Below are 16,302 nucleotides of genomic sequence, written 5' to 3'. Positions count from 1 at the left end.
TAGATAGGGTAGACAAAGAGGAACTTTTCCCCTTAGTAGGGGGGTCAATAACAAGGGGGCATAGATTCAGGGTAAGTGGCAGGAGATTTAGAGGGGATTTGAGGAGGAACTTTTTCACCCAGAGGGTGGTTGGAATGTGGAACTCAATGCCTAAAAGGGTGGTAGAGGCAGGAACCCTCACAACATTCAAGAAGCATTTGGATGAGCACTTGAAATGCCATTGCACACAAGGCTATGGACCAAATGCTGGAAAATGGGATTAGACTGGACAGGGATGGATGGGCGGCGCAGACACGATGGGCCGAAGGGCCTCTTTCTGTGCTGTAAAACTCTATGACTCTATGACTCTATTACCCATGAGGCACTAGGCTACCCACAAGGCAGCAGTCAAGATGGAAGCCTCTACAGATACTGTACCTAGTCCACATGTGCTCAATAAAAGTGTCTAGCAAAAGCTAGCTGTGTTCATAATAAGAATGTCTATTTATTAATGAACATAAGAAGGACAAGTTCATCCTTAGGTGTGATGCCGCTGCAATCAAACAACTTGCTGGCACTCACTGTCTAAGTATGGACATACAGAATGCCACATGGTTAAGACACTAGAGGCATTGGAACTGCATCCCAGCATGAGTTAGAAGCTCCAGGAGAGGGGGAAGAGGGATAGAAGGACCAGAATTAAACAGTACCAACGCAAGCCCGGCCAATGTAGTGAGCGGTTTCAGAGCAGTTGGGGTAGAGGCCTGGGAGCAGGTTATCTGCTCGACCTATTAGTCAGGAAACAGTTCACTACCAGTGGTAACATGCTACGGGTCGGGTTGCCAGCCCTCCTGGATTGTCCGGGAGTCTCTCGGAATGGCAGATTAATCTCCTGGGCACTGCTGCGAACAACCAGGGAGACAATAGGGAAGTAGAGTTGTTGGGCAGCACCAGTACACCAATGAAAAGAGGTAGAGCTGTGACAGGCAAATGCACAGGCCACTGAACATGGAGTGAGGGTGGTTTTCACTGGGATGTTAGCCTGTGCTGGAGCCTGTGTGACCAATGTAGAAACTGGTCACTACATTGACTTTGGCAGTCGAGTTGCCAAAGCTGTTCATAGTTTAGCTGCAGCAATAGCTGTTTTAGGTAAGTACTTGTGATAACGTTTCTATTCCAATCAGTTCCTTTTTTCAATTACCTCCTCCCGCTTTCACTACATCTATTCCTAAGTCTGTAGCCTACCTGTGCTGGAACTACCAGATCATTTTGGGAATGAAAGCGTTGGAAATTACTGCTGGAATGTTTTCCTCCCTCTGAATACATTTTATCCCCTGTCAATTTACATTGACATAGGATGTGAAATGGTGTTTAAATTCTCAACCTTCAGCTCCCTGTGGCAGAGTTGCCAAACCTCCTGGATTGTATCGGGGTCCCTGTATCCAGAGCATTTTTCAAGTGTGATATCAAATTCAATAGGAAAACATGTTCAGCTCAGCATCCAGTTTTTAAACAAATACTGCAGAATCGACCCTTTGGGAGGCCCAGTCTTGCCCCATACAGCAGTGAATGCAGCAAGGTGAAGATTTGCTCCCTGTAAAAAGCTCATTTCCCCCCTCCTCACATTCACTGGCTAGCTCCCTGTGCTGTTGAAACTGCACTCCCTCCTTTCCTCTGCAGCAAAAAAAAGCTAGAAAGAGAGAAAAAACCGCTGGCAGCATAAAGGAAGAACAAGAGAAAGGTTAAAAAAAATCAAAGCGACTAAAAGTAAAGAGGAAAGGAGAAAAGGAAAAAGACATAAACCTAAATAAGGAGAGAAGACGGAATGGCAGAAAAGGTGGGAAAAAAGAAAGAAAAAGCGGAAAGAGAGAAAGAGCTACCGACACTATGTTGGACGTGGTAGAGCAGCGCCTCCCTTGGACGCCTCACCCAATTCTCAGGCTATCCATCCTCAGCCTCCTTGGTGTTTTTTGGGCTCGCCCTGCTCCTACTCATTCCCAGCAGTATATTGTAGACACGGTGGGGGTTGTGGGGGAAACAGCACTCAGCACCCAGCCACAACAGTGGAGCTAATTTACAGAACAAACGGGAAACTGTTCAACCTCCGTCGCCTCCAGTCCAGATCCAAGGTTGTTCCATCCTCTGTCGTCGAATTACAGTATGCAGACGACGCTTGCGTCTGCGCTCACTCGGAGGTCGAACTCCAAACCATCGTCAACATCTTCACCGAAGCGTACGAGAGCATGGGCCTTACACTAAACATCCGTAAGACAAAGGTCCTCTACCAACCTGCCCCCACCACACAGTACTGCCCCCCAATTATCAAAATCCACGACAAGGCCTTGAACAACGTGGATCACTTTCCATACCTCGGGAGCCTACTGTCAACAAGGGCAGACGTCGATGATGAAGTCCAACACCGCCTTCAGTGTGCCAGTGCAGCCTTCGGTCGCCTGAGGAGGAGAGTTTTGAAGACCAGGACCTCAAACTTGGCACTAAGCTCATGGTCTACAGAGCAGCAGTGATACCCGCCCTGCTGTATGCCTCAGAGACAGGGACCATGTACAGCAGGCACCTCAAAGCACTGGAGAGGTACCACCATCGCTGCCTCCACAAGATCCTGCAAATCCATTGGCAGGATAGGTGCACCAACGTCAGTGTTCTTGCTCAGGCCAACATCCCCAGCATCGAAGCTTTGACCACGCTCGATCAGCTCCGATGGACGGGTCACATTGTCCGCATGCCCGATACAAGACTCCCAAAACAAGCGCTTTACTTGGAGCTCCAGCACGGCAAGAAAGCCCCAGGTGGGCAGAGGAAACGCTTCAAGGACACCCTCAAAGCCTCCTTGAAAAAGTGTAACATCCCCACCGGCACCTGGGAATCCCTGGCCCAAGACCTCACAAAGTGGAGGAGAAACATCCGGGAAGACGCCGAACACCTCGAATCTCTTCGCCGGGAGCAAGCGGAAGCCAAGCGCAGGCAGCGCAAGGAGCGCACGTCAACCCAAGCACCCCACACCCACCCGCCCCTTCAACCACCGTCTGCTCCACCTGTGACACAGACTGTAGGTCCCGCATTGGACTCATCAGTCACCTGAGAACTCATTTTTAATGTGGAAGCAAGTCATCCTCGGTTCCGAGGGACTGCCTAAGAAGAAGAAGACAATCAAATCCCGTGACGGCTCTGGAGCCTAGGGCACAAGCAATGTCTTCACCGTCACCCACATGGCTACGGCCAACTACTTCAAGGAAAACATATTGGCTCCCACGTGGGAACAGGAATGTATGTTTGAAGTGATGCCAGGGCTTCTGAAAGAGCCCCATGGGATAGGGATGGCACTAGCAAGGAAACTGATATTTATTCTCAGTGTATTCCTAATTATTATATAATGAGCACTAGAAGCAGATGTGGCACAGATTTACTTATATAACTGAGATGTGCAAGCCACACACGTTTATTTATTTATGTACCTACAGCATGCACAGTGCACAGATTTGTTTATTTAACTGCAGTATACAACATATTTTTTGTATCTACCTGCATTGGGCAAGGAGAACACTGTTCATGCATTCAATTTTTTTTAATGTTTATTATCAGTGGGCATGTGAGATCCACTACTGTTTTATCAATTTGTCAGCAAGATTTAAAAAAAGCGATTGCCCACCTTGTAGGGTCTTCCTCATTCTTCACATGGAAGTACATCTCCCTCAGGCCATTAGGGGCAGTAAGATCTCATGGGCAATGTGCCCCAGTGTTATCTTGCCAAAAGCTCTTAAAAGGGGAAGTGTTCCTTACACGAATTTGCCCAGCAATTGGTGTTGGTGATGGCCTGCTGGAATTAGTGTGTGGAGGATGCCTCGGATGAAGCTCCCTGACTCACTACTGGCACTGTCAATACAACACAAATACATGTAGATTTTTTTTTTTTAAATGGGGCTTTATCATTATGCACCAGCAATGGGACTGCTCCTCGCTTTAGTTCCACTTTTTTTTAATATAACCATCTTATCTGTCCTGTGGAACGCTGAATCAAAATCCCTTGTCACTTTGCAATAAGGCTGCCTGGCCAAATTACTAATTCAGTCACATTCACGTAGTGCCAATGAGTCACGCTGCTCCAAGTACAAATATTCTCTGCGACAGAATCTTGAAACACATTGTTTTGTGAGCTGCAAGTGAGGCAGTAACTGCGGGGAGTATAGGAAAGTCATTCCCAGTCCTGCTGCTGATGAAAATGATGTGAAACAAGGGGGACCACTGAATTAAAAGAAAAATGGACTCGGTGGTTTATGCCCCCGCAGGAGTGTGAGAAAAAAGTAAGATGCCCGACATCTGCGCTCACCTTCAGCTGCTTAGTCTTATCTCGCAGGGTCCTCTGATAGATCATTAGCTGCTCAGCAGCCTCTGGTCCAGGCTGTCGCGCCAGGATGTGTTTCAGCTCCACATAAAGCTTCTCCTTCTCCTGAAGAAGAACAAATCCAATATCAGAATGGTGTAATACACGGAATAGTAAAGTACAGCTACAATTCCTTTTGTTATACGATTGTCAAATATAATTAAGCTTCATTTGAACAGGCTCAGAATAAAATGTGCGCCTTCAGAGCACCAATCCAGACATGGCTAGTTTACATAAAGCTGGATTCAATAATTTAATCCACAACTGACTTTAAGTGACTTTCCAGTCCTACTCATATCGTCCTTGAGTGGTGATTTTTCTCTTGTTCGCCCTTAATTTCTAAAATAAATTTCCTGTTTTATGTTGTCTTAAATAATTTGTCACTACAAATATGCTCTTATTGGGAGCAAAACTGCAGTACCCTGGTGAAGTGAGGTGGCCTGTAGGAAGCAGATTACTTTGACACACTTGTTTTACCTTAAACACTCATCTTTTTCGAAATTTTATCTTCTGGTTGCAGAGAAATTAATGTTTATCAGCAATTTCCAGTCTGAATTGATGACAAGAAAATGTCTTTTTAATCACACCTGCTATTCCACTGGTGGAACGCAGGCTAACACTGGTTATCTACTGCCACCTGCTGTTAATGGTTCACTCTGTGAATGACTAGGACTAGTTCCTGAATACAGCAGTTTGGCAGAAATTAATTGGGCCAAAACAAAAACGAAAGCAATTGTTGGTTCTCCTCGGGGTGAGAGGAAGTGCGGCTCCTAATAGCAGCACAAAGCAATTCTGTGACAGGTCTGATAAAGGCCAGGCCTCCCTCACTTAATACAAACACTTATATATAGTTAAAAAGGAACACTGGAAACCCGATCTTAACCCTTCTTCTTAGGCAGTCCCTCGGAACCCAACCCGCCTGGCGGAAACGGGACGGGAGCGGGACGGATGCCCGTTTTTGCACCTCGCCCCATTTTACTTTCCACTGAAATGAATGGAGCGTAAAATCAGGTGCGGTGTGAATGAGCTTCCAATCTAAACCCGCAACCCGTAACGTCCCGCAGGGCGCGTTAGGTTAAAATCGGGGCTTGCAAATCTGAAAAATGTTGGAAAACTGTAGATCAATTTGGATTTGAAAGAGAGAGATTAACATTTCAGCTGGGTCCATTAGTCAGGCTTGCTGTGCATTTCCAGCATTGTAGCACCTGGAGAAAGCTCATTTCCCAGAGCTAGGGAGAGGGAGAGGGGGAGTAAACCCTGCCAGGGGACGGCCTAGCATCAGGGGGTGTAAGGGGATCATGTTACTGTCCCAGCCCACCAAATTTTAGCATACTTTGTCTGGACAGGTGGAGCGGAGTTCCAGGAGGGACCAGCAACACTGGCGCCAGAGTTTGATCAAACAGTCAAAGTGTTATTACAATATAGAGGCTACGCAGTCCTCTGCAATAAACAATACTGTACTCATGACCTGATCACATAACCCACGGGAAACTACAGTACAGATGTTTTATGAGTGGTTATTTTATTATATTCAGATTCCTGGACATGCTTTTTCTTTTCTTTTTGGAATTTTTGCACTTGTCAAGGTGAGCGATGTTAGCATTAGGAAATGGAACACATTCTATTCTGGGAATTCACCATCAGCACCAAGTGTGCTCAACTCAAGTATAGCAGGATAAGATGTAAAGTAAAGCTCACTCTCCTTCGTCCCAGCAACATGCCTAACCCCAAACTCAGTTTCAACTGCACTCAATTATCGCTGCGTGCTTAAAAATTATTCAAAGACGTCTTCGTTATAGTTTGGAAATTACTGTGAGTGATATTATCAATTCCGCTCCCTGCCATTGCACACCCCTAACTGAGCCATGCGTGATTTTCCTTCCATTAAATTTCCCACATCAAGCCATGCTGTGGCATCTCAGAGTGAGACTGCCAACTTAGTGGCAAATTCGGATTTGTTTTTTTGGTGCGGACCATCGCCCATTGTTTTCATCATTTCCCATAGGACCTTTCCAAACAACAGAGTGAAGAGATATTCATCAGTCTGGGCCAGATTCAAACCCATATCCCAGAGGTGAAAGGGCAGGGGTTTAAACAAGCTGTATCAGTTCTATTAATGCGGGGGGGGGGGGGTTTCTGTAGAGAATGGTAGTTATCCACTGGAAGGAGTGGCAAGGTTAAAGCAGACATTTGCGATCCAGCTGCATTCCATTAGTGCCGGCTATGTTCTTTTGACGTATTCCGTGCTCTTGCACTGATTAGATCGAATACGTGGAAAGTTGGATCACTGATGGTGTAGTGTATGTAACGTTCCACCTTTAAGAGAACTATTTTAAGGGTTGCACTACTTTATCTTGGCTACTGTATACTGTAATACCGGTGGTGACCACACCGGTATATAAGTGCTGTGTAAGGATTTATTGGGCAGATCCGCCCTGACCTTCAACCAGTAAAGTCCTATTAAAGTTTACTCTTGTGGTCTGTGTAGTAATTCGCAATATAACACACAGACTTAACAGTGGCGATGAGTTCGATCTTACCCTGCGGCAGAGATACATCCAAGGCAGTTAACGGGCGTCGAGAAGAGGCATCCGCCCTCGTCATTCTGCTGAGAGAAGACTCGAGTCTGCAGAGCAAGGAAGAAGGAAGAATTCTGACACGAAGCCTTCCATCAGCAACAGGCAGTGATCGTCCCTTCTATCACGGTGGTGGGTGAGCCAATCAGCGACGAAAAGCAAGTCGGCCACGTTGACTGTGAGTAGGGGAGAAAATAAAAAAAAACGGAGGATATAAGGGCGGAGAACTCGACCGCGGCCGGGGGGAAAAGAGCCGGACAGAAGTCGGGGCCAGAGGCGCTGAGACTGGGGCAGCGTAAGGCACGGAAGCCGCGGTGCAGGCAAACGCAGCCGGTGTGAGAGACCGGGCTGCAAGCGGGCTGGGAGACGCAACGGCGTCGAGAGCAAGCTCGACCGCGACCGGTAAACAAGGCCGGGCAGCTACCGAGGCCGCGAGGCGCAGCGACCGAGAACCGCTTGCGCGGGAGAAAATAAAACAAATAAAAGAAAACCGCGGAGAACTCAGCCGCAGCCGGGGGGGAAAGGACCGGGCTGCAAGAGGGGCTGGGCGGCGCGATTGAAAACCGCTGGGGAGGGCAAACGCAGCAATACGGCAATCGCCGTCACAGCCAGTGGGAGAGCCAGAGCCCGAGCGAGCGGGAGAGATAGACCGAGCGAGCGAGGGAGAACGAGACCGAGCGAGCGAGGGAGACCGTGCGAGCGCGGGAAACCGCCATTTTCGGAGGCGGGGAAGAAGACAAGCGCGGGAAACCGCCATTTTCGGAGGCGGGGAAGAAGGCAAGCGCGGGAAACCGCCATTTTTTTTTTTTTTTAAAAAGAGAAAGTTAAAGAAAAATTTCGTTGTTGTCTCCCAAAAAGATTGCGAAGATGCCTGAGCGTGGTAACATCAACGATTTCGATTCCAAGGTGGAAGATTGGGCCACGTATGTAGAACGCATAGAGATATATTGTAAGGCAAATAACATATCAAATGATGATAAAGCATTAACCTTACTAAACTCAATGGGTGCGAAGACATACGGGCTATTGAAGCATCTTCTATCACCAGCTAAACCGGCGGATCAGACTTTCGCTAATATTGTTGCTGTCCTGAAGGATCATTTGAACCCCACACCGCTGATGTTAGCGGAACGATTTAAATTTTATGTGAGAACGCAACTGAAAGAGGAAAGCAACGCGGAGTACTTGGTTGAACTGCGTAGGCTAGCAAAATACTGTCAGTTTGGGGAAAATCTGACAGAGGCACTGAGAGACAAGTTCGTGTGTGGGTTGTCGAAGGAAGGAACACAAAAGCGACTGCTCGAAGAGAATGATCTTACACTTGATAAGGCTGTCACTATTGCAGCATCGCACGAAGCCACAGCGAGAGGCACTGCGGAAATGCAGCTGAAGGCAGCGGTACTCAGCGTAGATCAAATGGCTTCGGGTACAACGAAATGTTATCGTTGTGGGAAGACAAAACACGATCAGAAACAATGCTGGTTTAAAAACCAGGAATGTAGAAAATGTGGCAAGCTTGGTCACATAGCTAAAGTATGCCGGTCAGGAAAGAAGACCAGCAACAAAAAGTCACCGCAGAAAAAGTACAGAAAGGTACATAAGGTGGCTGTGAAGAGTTCGGATGAACAGAATTCGGATTCAGACTCCAACAGCAAGGAACTGGGTAGTCTGAGAATTCACAATGTGAGTAAGGAAACTGACTGACAAACTATCTGGGTCACACTGCAGATTGCAAAAGTCGAAGTGAAGATGGAATTGGACACCGGATCGGCGTTGACGGTCATGAATAAGCAAGATTACAAAATGTTATTCAAACATATTCCCCTACGGGATACGAAGATAGTATTGCAGACATACACGGGGCAAAAAGTATACCCCATCGGAAAGATAAAAGTCAAGGTGTTACACAAGGGCAAAGAACACCAAGGAATGGACTTATATGTACTATCTGAGGGAGGTCCACCACTTCTGGGACGGGAGTGGATCAGGAAAATAAATATGGACTGGCACTCCCTAAACACAATAACGGTAGATTCCGGAAAGAAAGATGTCAAACCTGAACGATTGTCCAGACTTAACAGATGGGGCACATCAAGCCTTCAATTCTCACTGGTTTCAACAAGCAACAAACAAATCCTTTCAGAATGTACTTTTATCCACTTCATTAGTGTGCACCTGTAAAAGCAGCTCTTTCTCCACCACCTCCTCAGTCTTTGAGATCAGACGCTTCTGTAACATCTGCACCTTCAGAATCAGCTCATATCTGCTTGGATCACTCGCCTGTAACAAATAAGTTTTAAAAAATGATCATGCAAGCACTATTAAGGGTTATACGTCTCAATTATCGCTGCGTGCTTCAAAGTTATTCAAAGGCGTTTTCATTATAGCTTGGAAATTACAGTGAGCGATATTATCAATTCCTCTCCCTGCCATTGCAGGCCCCAAACTGACCCATGCATGATTTTCCTTTGATTAATTTAAATGGATGAAAAATCAGGCTCCACCCAGACACCTAGGCAGTACAGACCAGAAATCCACTCCATGAATTTGAAAACCTTACCTACCAGCTTTTCTATCCTGCTTCAACAACAGAAAATGCTGGAAATACTCAGCAGGCCAGGCAGCATCCGTGGAGAGAGAAACAGAGTTTCTATCCTGCTTATTGGCCTAAGCTTCCCGCACCCCACCCCCTTAATTGGGACACATCTTTGACAGCGTGGGGGGCTTTTGTCTGCCCCCAAAACGTCCCTCAGCGCTGGCCAGATTTCCAGCCCTGGGGTGGGGGGGTTCATTGACATAGGGGAGGCAGACCGGTCTGGGGACAGGAGCATGCTGAGGCAGCCTGCGAGAATAATTTTATGTTTTAAATTTGGAAATGTCATCTTTCCTTGTTGGGGGTCTTGTGCATGGCAGTGCTCTGAAAACACTTGCACAGGTCCCTCCCTGGTCACTATTTGGCCAGAGGTCTCCTCCGATAATGTCTGAACGCTGGAAACTGGGACCCAACAGGCAGCCCCTGCGTCCACTGTTGGAGCTGCACAAACGGCAGGAAACACTACACAGCCGGTGTTTCCCTTGTGGATGTCCAGTTTACATGGATCCACGCTGACAGATAGGCAGGCAAACTGTGGCCCGACAGCACCCTATCCCTGAAAACAGCAGTGAGGCGGAGCACGTCCCCGAGTAGCTTTCTGCTTCCATCCATCCCAGACCATCGAAAAATCAGCAAGCAGAGGTGGAAAGCCTAGGCCATTATTTCACCTTAACTTGTTCTGTTCCTTCAAAAATTTAGATTATTTCGTTTAAATAGGGATGTTCCAAACTATAGGCAGTACATAGCAAAAGTCCAGCTCTAACATCAAAAAGGGAAGTGTCGCAGACTGCCTGAAGGATCCTCCCATTTCTGTCCCTCTTATATTTGACACAGTGGGGTCAACTTTAGTCTCTGCGGAGCCCCAGAAACAGTCGCAGACTAGGCGTAAAGTAGCTTAAAAATAGGCAAAGAACATAAGAACATAAGAACATAAGAAATAGGAGCAGGAGTAGGCCAATCGGCCCCTCGAGCCTGCTCCGCCATTCAATAAGATCATGGCTGATCTGATCCTAACCACCAATCTACTATCACAGAACGATCTCCTGAATCTAACAGAATTAGACACATGAAATAGGAGCAGGATCAGGCTACACGGCCCCTGGGCCCGCTCCGCTACCCACAGGGCCATGACCGATCCGAACCTAGACTCATGTCCAAATTCCTGCCCGCTCCCCGTAACCCTTAATTCCCTTTACTTCTAGGAAACTGTCTATTTCTGTTTTAAATTTATGTAATGATGTAGCTTCTACAGCTTTTTGGGGCAGCATATTCCATGGACCTACCACCCTCTCAGTGAAGTAGTTCCTCCTCATCTCAGTTTTGAAAGAGCAGCCTCTTATTCTAAGACTATGCCCCCTAGTTCTAGTTTCACCCATTGTGGTGTATGTAACCTGTTCCACCTTAAGAGAACTTAAGCCTGTTCCACCTTAAGAGATGTACTACTTTCTCTGGCTGCTGTATACGTAATACCGGTGGTGACCACCGGTATATAAGTACTGTGTAGTGATATTGCTGTTAGTATAGCCCTGACCTCCAACTAGTAAAGACCTGTTGAAACGTTATTCTTGTAGTCTGTGTCAGTAATTAATCTTAAATACAACTAGAACACACAGACTTAACAGTGGCGACGAGTCCGATTCTTACCCTGCGGCAGTTTATATCCACGGCGGCTTCGTCCACAGAACGGGCGTCGAAGAGAGGCATCCACCCTCATTACCCTGCTGGAAGACACGTCGCGCGGCAGGCATCGAGAACCCGGAGTGCAGAAGATATCCTGAACTCGAAGCCTCCATCAGCGGCAGTCAGCTATCTTCCTTCTACCTCGGTGGTGGGTAAGCCGGTCAGCGACGCGAGCAGAAAGTCGGCCGCGTTGGCTGTACAGACGGGGAGGGAAGACGGAGGAATAAGGGCGGTGAGATCGATCGCGACCGGAGATAAGGGCCGGGCCGCATTCGGGCCAAAAGGCGCAGCGCGGGGACATCGATCGCGGCTGGGGATAAGGGCCGGGCCACATTCGGGCCAAAAAGGCGCAGCGTCTGGGGCGACTGAAGGCGCGAGAGCCGCGGTGAAGGCGAACGCAGCCGGTGCTAATAACCGGGCTGCAAGAAGGGCTGCGAGGCGCGACATCGGGGAAGCGCGAATGCCCGAGGGAGCCGTGGTGAAGCGGAGACAGCGTCGGGGGAGTTACTAATCGCTGGGAAAGGGGAGCAGCAGCGGCATGCCAAACGCCATTGCAGCCAGCGGGTGAAGAAGGCGAGCGCGGGAAAGACCGCCAAGCGCAGGAAACCGCCATTTTGTAGGCGGAGGACGAAGACAAGAGCGGGAAGCCGCCATCTTGGAAAAAGGGAAATCACTAAAAAAAAAAAATTGCAACGATGCCTAAACATGGGAACATTAATACCTTTGATAGCGACATCGAAGGTTGGGCCACGTATGTAGAACGCATACAAAATTATTGTAAAGCAAATAAAATCCCAGATGATGAGAAAGCACTAACTTTATTAAACTTAATGGGTGCGAAGACACACGTGCAATTGAAACACCTTTTATCACCAGATGAACCGGTGGAGAAGACGTTCGAGGAGATTGTTACTGTCCTGAGAAATCATCTAAACCCCACGCCGCTGATGCTAGCGGAACGATTTAAATTTTACAGCAGAAAGCAGCTGAAAGATGAAAGCAATGCTGAATATTTAATGGAATTGCGTAAGCTAGCAAAGTACTGTCAGTTTGGAACGGGACTAACAGATGCGCTAAGAGATAAATTTGTGTGTGGATTATTAAAAGAAGATACACAAAAGCGACTGCTCGAGGAGAATGAGCTGAAGCTTGAGAAAGCGGTCACTATGGCAGCATCACACGAAGCCGCAGCGAGAGGCACGGCAGTAATGCAGCTACGGTCACCGGAACTCAGTACAAATCAATTGGTTTTGAGTACTGTAAAATGTTATCGTTGTGGAAAGACAACGCACGATCAGAACCAGTGTTGGTTTAAAAAACAAGAATGCAGAACGTGTGGCAGGCTTGGCCACAAGTATGCCGGTCAGGAAAGAAGACCAGCAACAAAAAGTCACCGCAAGGAAAATACATAAAGGTACACAAGGTGACAAAGAACAGTTCGAACGAACAGAAGTCAGATTCAGACGCCAGCTGTAATGAACTGGGTAGCTTAAGAGTACACAACGTTGGTAAGGATGCAGATCTCCAGACAATTTGGGTCACTCTTCAGATAGCAGGAGTCCAAGTAAAGATGGAATTGGACACTGGATCGGCATTGACGGTCATGAATAAGAAAGATTACAAAAGGTTATTCCAACATATTCCCCTACGGGATACGGAGATTATATTGAAAACATACACGGGGCAAAGAGTGTACCCCATCGGAAAGATAGAGGTAAAAGTGGTCCACAAGGGCAAAGAAAGCCAAGTAATGGACTTATATGTGCTACCTGAAGGAGGTCCACCACTACTGGGACAGGAGTGGATTAGGAAAATTAATATGGACTGGCACTCCTTAAAGGCACTAACGGTAGATTCCGGGGAAACAGATGTCAAACCTAAACGATTGTCCAGAATATTGGATGATGCTAAAGAGGTGTTCCAGCAGGGACTGGGAACACTGAGAGGAATTACGGCAAACATCAAGATTGATGAACATGCACACCCAAAATTTTTCAAAGCCAGACCGGTACCCTATGCAATACGACCTGCTGTAGAAGCGGAACTGGAAGCGCTAGAGTGTTCAGGTGTACTGTCTAAGGTAGATTGGAGTGAGTGGGCTACGCCCATTGTTCCCGTTATGAAACGTCCTTCGGGCAACAAGCCAGGAGAACCAGGGAAGGTTCGCATCTGTGGAGACTTCAAGATCACCGTTAATCCAGTGCTTCACACGGTGCAGTATCCGCTTCCGCGGATTGAGGATATTTTTGCTTCGTTGTCTGGCGGGAAACACTTCACCAAGATAGACCTGGCGCAGGCGTACTTGCAGATGGAGGTTGAAGAAGAGTCACGCCAGTACCTCACGATCAACACGCATAGAGGTTTGTACCGGTATAATAGGCTGGTTTTTGGAGTGGCATCAGCTCCAGCAATTTGGCAGAGGGCCATGGAGCAGGTATTACAGGGAATTCCAGGCACACAATGTTACCTGGACGATATTCTGATTACAGGAGATGGTGATGAAGAACACCTCGCAAACTTGGAACTGGTGCTCAACAGACTGAAAGAGTATGGACTTTGAGTTAATCGGCAGAAATGTGAGTTCTTTCAGAAGCGGATCTCGTACTGTGGTCATGTCATTGACCGGGAGGGGCTTCATAAGTCTCCTGACAAGATAGAGGCAGTTGTAAAGGCTCCCGCTCCGGATAATGTCTCTCAGTTGAGGTCGTTTCTAGGATTGATTAACTATTACCATAAGTTTCTACCGAATCTATCCACGGTACTGCACCTGCTGAACGCTCTTTTACAGAAGGGGGTACCATGGGAATGGAGCGAAAACTGTAAGAAGGCATTTCGCAAAAGCAAAGAATTGATCACCTCAGAGGAAGTGTTAGCTCACTTCAACCCGACACTGCCTATTCGGTTGGCTTGTGATGTTTCTCCATATGGTATTGGGGCAGTACTCTCACACAAGTTGCCAAATGGCACGGAAAGGCCAGTCGCGTTTGCATCCAGATCATTGACCTCCGCTGAGCGCAACTATGCGCAGATCGATAGGGAGGCTCTCAGCCTTGTATGGGGAGTGAAGAAGTTTAATCATTACCTGCAGGGCCAAAGATTCACACTTCTGACAGACCATCAGCCGTTGGTATCCATTTTTAACCCTAAGAAGGGTGTTTCGGTGATGACAGCACAGAGACTCCAGAGATGGTCCCTTTTCCTAGGGGCACATCAATATCAAATAGAATTCAAAGGTACAAAGCAGCATGGCAATGCTGATCGGCTGACGCGCCTGCCACTACCTGAAGAAGAAGAGACGACGAAAGTTGACCCTGTTGAGTTATTTCATTCGACCATCATCGAGTGTTTACCAGTCACCAATGCAAGTATTGAAAGAGAAACCAGGAACGACCCGACACTGTCCCGAGTCTACGAGGTGACAGTGAAGGGATGGCCAACACATGGTGATCCTCTGTTACCGGCATTCTCGGCAAGGCGAGACCAGCTGTCCATCTGCCATGGTACTTTGATGTATGGGACAAGAGTGATTATTCCTCCCAAGTTAAGGGAAAGAGTTCTAAAGGAACTGCATGAAGGTCATCTGGGGGGAGTTAAGATGAAAAGTCTTGCTAGGGCTTATGTATGGTGGCGGGTATTGACCAACAGATAGAGGAGTTGACGAAAAGCTGCGCTGGGTGCCAAAAAGTGCAAAATGCACCTCCGATCGCATCACTACACCCATGGGAATGGCCTTCAGCCCCATGGCAACGCGTACATATTGACTTTGCTGGTCCATTCATGGACTCCATGTTCCTAATTGCGGTGGACGCACATTCCAAATGGCCAGAAGTGATCAAGATGAATACCACTACTTCAGAAAAGACAATTGCGGTGTTAAGAACAATATTCGCAAGGAACAGATTGCCAGAACAGATATGTTCGGACAACGGACCACAGTTCGTGTCGGAAGAATTCCAAAAATTCTTAAAGAAGAATGGGGTGAAACATTATACCTCTGCCCCATATCATCCGGCGACAAACGGGTTGGCCGAGAGATTTGTCCAAACATTCAAAAAGGCAATAAAGGCCATGAACGATGATCAGATTCCGCTACAACACAAGGTGGACAATTTCCTAATGGCATATCGAAACACCGCTCATGCAGTAACTAACCAAAGTCCTGCCATGATGTTTTATAACAGGAGGTTGCGGTCCAGGTTGGACTTGTTAAAACCAAATGTGCAGCGGGAAGTGGAAAACAAACAGTTCCGGCATATTAATAACAAGACCACTCGAAGTTTCGACGTAGGACAACCAGTGTTGGCAAGGGACTATGGAAACGAAAAATGGCAGTCTGGAACAATTCGGGCCAGACAAGGACCTCTGATGTACACAGTAGATATTGGTAACAATGTGATAAGGCGTCATGCGGATCAACTGGTAGAATCGAGAGCAAGGGTCGAACCCATGGTTGCGACAGAGACAACTGTGGAAGACGTTAATGAACCTGAAGCATCTACCTCGGCAGGGAATGTACCTGATGATGACGTCCAATACATAGGAAACCAACTAGAGGAGTCACCTCAACAACAAGAATCAGAGACCACTGAAAGGCGTTATCCAACCCGAATCAGAAGGCCTCCTGAGAGACTGAACCTTTGAACTGTTTATACCTGAAGTTATATATGTATATATGTTATTATGTTATGTTAAATGGGGATATGACTGTTAAGCTAAAAAGGGAGGATTGTGGTGTATGTAACCTGTTCCACCTTAAGAGAACTTAAGCCTGTTCCACCTTAAGAGATGTACTACTTTCTCTGGCTGCTGTATACGTAATACCGGTGGTGACCACCGGTATATAAGTACTGTGTAGTGATATTGCTGTTAGTATAGCCCTGACCTCCAACTAGTAAAGACCTGTTGAAACGTTATTCTTGTAGTCTGTGTCAGTAATTAATCTTAAATACAACTAGAACACACAGACTTAACACCCATCATCGGGAACATCCTCCCCGCATCTACCCGATCCAACCCCTTCACAATCTTATATGTTTCAATAAGAACTGGTTTGATAGATCTCAGCCCATTTCTGC

The 16,302-nt window shown here is 47.2% G+C and overlaps 1 protein-coding gene across 1 annotated transcript in view; it reads right to left on the bottom strand.

Moving 5' to 3' along the window:
• The window catches only part of cfap58 (cilia and flagella associated protein 58), a 304,094-nt gene that overhangs the window by 157,834 nt on the left and 129,958 nt on the right, over window positions 1-16,302 (bottom strand). Inside the window, exons 15-16 of the mRNA XM_085994322.1 lie at window positions 9,130-9,234; window positions 4,325-4,444 (exon numbers count right to left, since the gene is read on the bottom strand). Of these exons, the coding sequence (XP_085850448.1) occupies window positions 4,325-4,444; window positions 9,130-9,234 (225 nt within the window). The remainder of the gene's footprint in view (window positions 1-4,324; window positions 4,445-9,129; window positions 9,235-16,302) is intronic.

Source organism: Somniosus microcephalus, chromosome 8, assembly GCF_052327205.1.
Source record: "Somniosus microcephalus isolate GS21.2 chromosome 8, FLI_Smic_1.0, whole genome shotgun sequence".
Lineage (NCBI taxonomy): Eukaryota > Metazoa > Chordata > Chondrichthyes > Squaliformes > Somniosidae > Somniosus > Somniosus microcephalus.
The sequence above is the reverse complement of the archived record's forward strand: the minus strand, read 5'-3'. Positions and strand labels throughout refer to the sequence as shown.